This window comes from Sus scrofa, unplaced genomic scaffold (genome assembly GCF_000003025.6).
Source record: "Sus scrofa isolate TJ Tabasco breed Duroc unplaced genomic scaffold, Sscrofa11.1 Contig1617, whole genome shotgun sequence".
In the NCBI taxonomy this organism is placed as follows: Eukaryota; Metazoa; Chordata; class Mammalia; order Artiodactyla; family Suidae; genus Sus; species Sus scrofa.
The window spans coordinates 118,007-121,303 of record NW_018084920.1 but is presented as its reverse complement, the minus strand read 5'-3'; the positions used below and the strand labels follow the sequence as shown (position 1 = coordinate 121,303).

At 38.5% G+C, this 3,297-nt stretch overlaps 1 protein-coding gene across 1 annotated transcript; it reads left to right on the top strand.

Annotated features, from left to right (window-relative positions):
- Positions 1 to 688: 688 nt before the first annotated feature.
- LOC100511307 (olfactory receptor 6C2-like) lies at positions 689 to 2,063 on the top strand. Its single transcript, XM_021081421.1, is given in 1 exon segment — positions 689 to 2,063. A coding segment is annotated over 1 exon segment (963 nt). The 5' UTR covers positions 689 to 1,021; the 3' UTR covers positions 1,985 to 2,063.
- Positions 2,064 to 3,297: the final 1,234 nt, after the last annotated feature.

The following is a 3,297-nucleotide window of genomic DNA, read 5'->3' as shown; positions in this document are numbered from 1 at the left end:
CAAACAACTATCCAGGTGGGATCACAGCCCTACCCCTCAGTAAACAGGCTAAAGACCCCTCGGGCACCCAGCTGCCTCTAATCCCATCCAGAGACTAAGCCCCACCCACCAGAGGGATTAGAATCAGCTCCACCCACCAGGGGGCAGGCCTCAGCCCCTCTCATCAGGATGCCTACAGCAAGCCCCCCATACCGATTTCAGCCACAGGGGGGCAGACATCAGAAGTAAGAGAGGCTACAACTCTATTATCTGTAAAAAGGTCACCACACCAAAACCTACAAAAATGAAAAGACAGAGAACTATAACTCAGATGAGGGAGAAAGGAAAAACCCCAGAAAATCAGCGAAGTGATGGGGAGGAGATTCTCAGCCTCCAGGAAAAAGACTTTCGACTGTTGATGCTGAAGATGATGCAAGACATTGGAAATAAACTGGAGGCAAAGATGGATAACTTACAGGAAACACGGAGCAAAGAGATACAAGATATCAAACTTAAACAAGAAGAGATGTAAAAATACGATAAAATTGTGTTTAATGTACGGTATTCTGCGTAACACTTGGCACTTTGATAGAGACATGTGGAAGGACGCCAAGGGAGGGAAGCTTAGACAGAGTCTTCTGTGTAATGTTTACCCTTGTTCATAGGAGAAAACACACTTATCCACAACAACAAAAATAGAAAAGTCTTAGAAAGCTGGAGCAGAGATTCCACGTCCTGGTCAGGATTCTTTAGAGTAAGTCCAAATTACACAGGACGTATCAGCATTTGGACAAGGACTAGACTGTTAACCAGAAACATAATTTAATGATGTGGGTTTCTCTACATGGCTCTGAATATGGAAGAATGTGGGGAGGCAAACAACATTGCTGTTCGTGAATTGACACTCTATTCGGAACATGTCCACACAGATGCATGTTGTGATTTAAAATACAACATGAAAGTATACTGAACACTTAGCTAATTAGATTAGATTTTACACACGTTAGAGACTCTAAATAATAAAATTATTGAATTATTGGGCATGCAGGCTGGACAGAAGTCATCAGTGATGAGAAACTATGCAATAACCACCTTCATTCTGCTGGGACTGACAGATGACCCTGAGCTGCAGGTTCGGATTTTTTTCTTTCTCTGTCTCACCTACACCCTGAGTGTAACTGGAAACCTGACCATCATCACACTCACCTCTGTGGATTCCCACCTGAAAACACCCATGTACTTTTTCTTAGTAAATTTCTCCTTCTGAGAAATCTCATTCACAATGGCATGTGTTCCTAGATATTTGCATAATATAGCAACAGGTGACAATATCATCACATATAATGCTTCTGTCATCCAAGTAGTTTTTACTGACCTCGGTGCAGTAACAGAGTTTTTCCTCCTGGCCGCCATGTCCTATGACCGCTACGTGGCCATCTGCAAACCCCTGCATTATGTGGCCACCATGAGCAGCAGAGTCTGCCAGAGGCTTGTTTTTTGCTCTTGGGTGGCAGGATTGTTGGTCATAATCTCCCCACTCAGCCTGGGGCTAAATCTGGAATTCTGTGACTCAAATGTTGTTGATCATTTTCTCTGTGATGCTTCTCCTCTCCTCAAGATGTCATGTTCAGACACCTGGTTCATGGAACAAACTGTTTTCATCTGTGCTGTGCTGACCCTCATTTTGACTCTTATGTGTGTGATTCTATCCTATATGTATATCATGAAGACAATTTTAGGATTTCCATCTGCCCAACAAAGAAGAAAGGCCTTTTCCACCTGTTCTTCCCACATGACTGTGGTTTCCATCACTTATGGCACATGCATGTTCATCTATATGAATCCTACAGCCAAGGAAGAAGTGACTACTAATAAAGTGGCTTCACTACTCATTTCTTCCATTTCACCTACATTAAATCCATTTATTTATACACTGAGAAATAAGCAAGTGAGGAAAGCCTTCAATGACTCGATAAAAAGAATTGCATCACTATTTAGAAAGTAAAATAGCAATCAATAAACTTAAATGATAAATGGCTGCTAAACCTTTCTATTGAAACTAATAATGTTCTTTATCACTTTACAATCTGTATTCAGTGATGTTTTATTTCTCTGATCCTCTTTAGATGTTATTTACATTGCAGCTTAATCAATTCAATTATTTCCTTAGGTTTTAACTCAATTTCTTGAAGGAGATTTGTCTCAGTAAGGAAAATAAAAGTATGTTTCTCATAAATTTATTTGTAGATAAACATAATCCCCTATAATTAAATTTTATGTTAATAACAAAAACAATTCTTTAGTCTTCCATAAAACTGGAAGCATAATACTAGTGATTACTATAATCAAATACGCATAAAATTCTACAAAAATTCAACTAGCAATTCATATTGTAGGATAAGATACTAAATAGGAAGAACAAAGGCATTGTGTGAAAATACAATTCGGAAAGAGAGTAATAACATTTCTAATACTCTAGAAAAACATTAAAAACAAAAAAAATTGCTAAAATCTCACAAGTGCTTTTTTGAATACAGCTAAGCAAAGGTTAAAACGTGAGAAATCACAAGGTATCAAAGATACAAAGCAATCAGAAATTAAGATAGATAATCCCATTTATGGCCCTTGGATTTCCAGGAAAGAAAAAAATGAGGATGGAAAGGGGAAGCTGTTGGATTATGGGTTAGGGACTTGGGTTTAAAAGTCCATATGGAGATGGGAGATGAAGTGTCAGGTTCCAAGTGGTGGGAAAAAAATGAAACTGATGAACACTTCAAAAATGTGACTTAAGACTAAAAAAAAAAGAATGGCCACTTTTTTTTTTTCAAGATATGAAATGTCTTTATTCTCCGACAGGAAATTGATCACCAGCTTTGGAGTGACAACTGAGGAACAGCACACATCCAAAAATGACAACGCACTCAGAAAACTGTACATAGGATTGTGAGGCAGAGAATCCCCAATGACAATTAACATCAGTCTCACATTGCCTAGCAGTGTAAACAGATAGATGGCTAGAAAAAGGAAAAATAGGAAGATTTGCGCTCAAAATCACCAGTAAAGCCCATCAGTATAAACATAGGGAAAAAAATGGCCTGTCTCATAAAAAGAGCAATTTTCTCTAAGAAATGTTCCATCTCTTCCTGAATCATGAGCTACAAATGAGGACGTGGGGACTACTATTATGATCCTCTTTCTATCCAAGAGAGAGACTTTACAGCCCAAATGCTATAAAAAATAATCTATTAATACTACATATTAAGAATTAGGAGTTCTGGTACTGGCACAGTGGAAACGAATCTGACTAGGAACCATGAG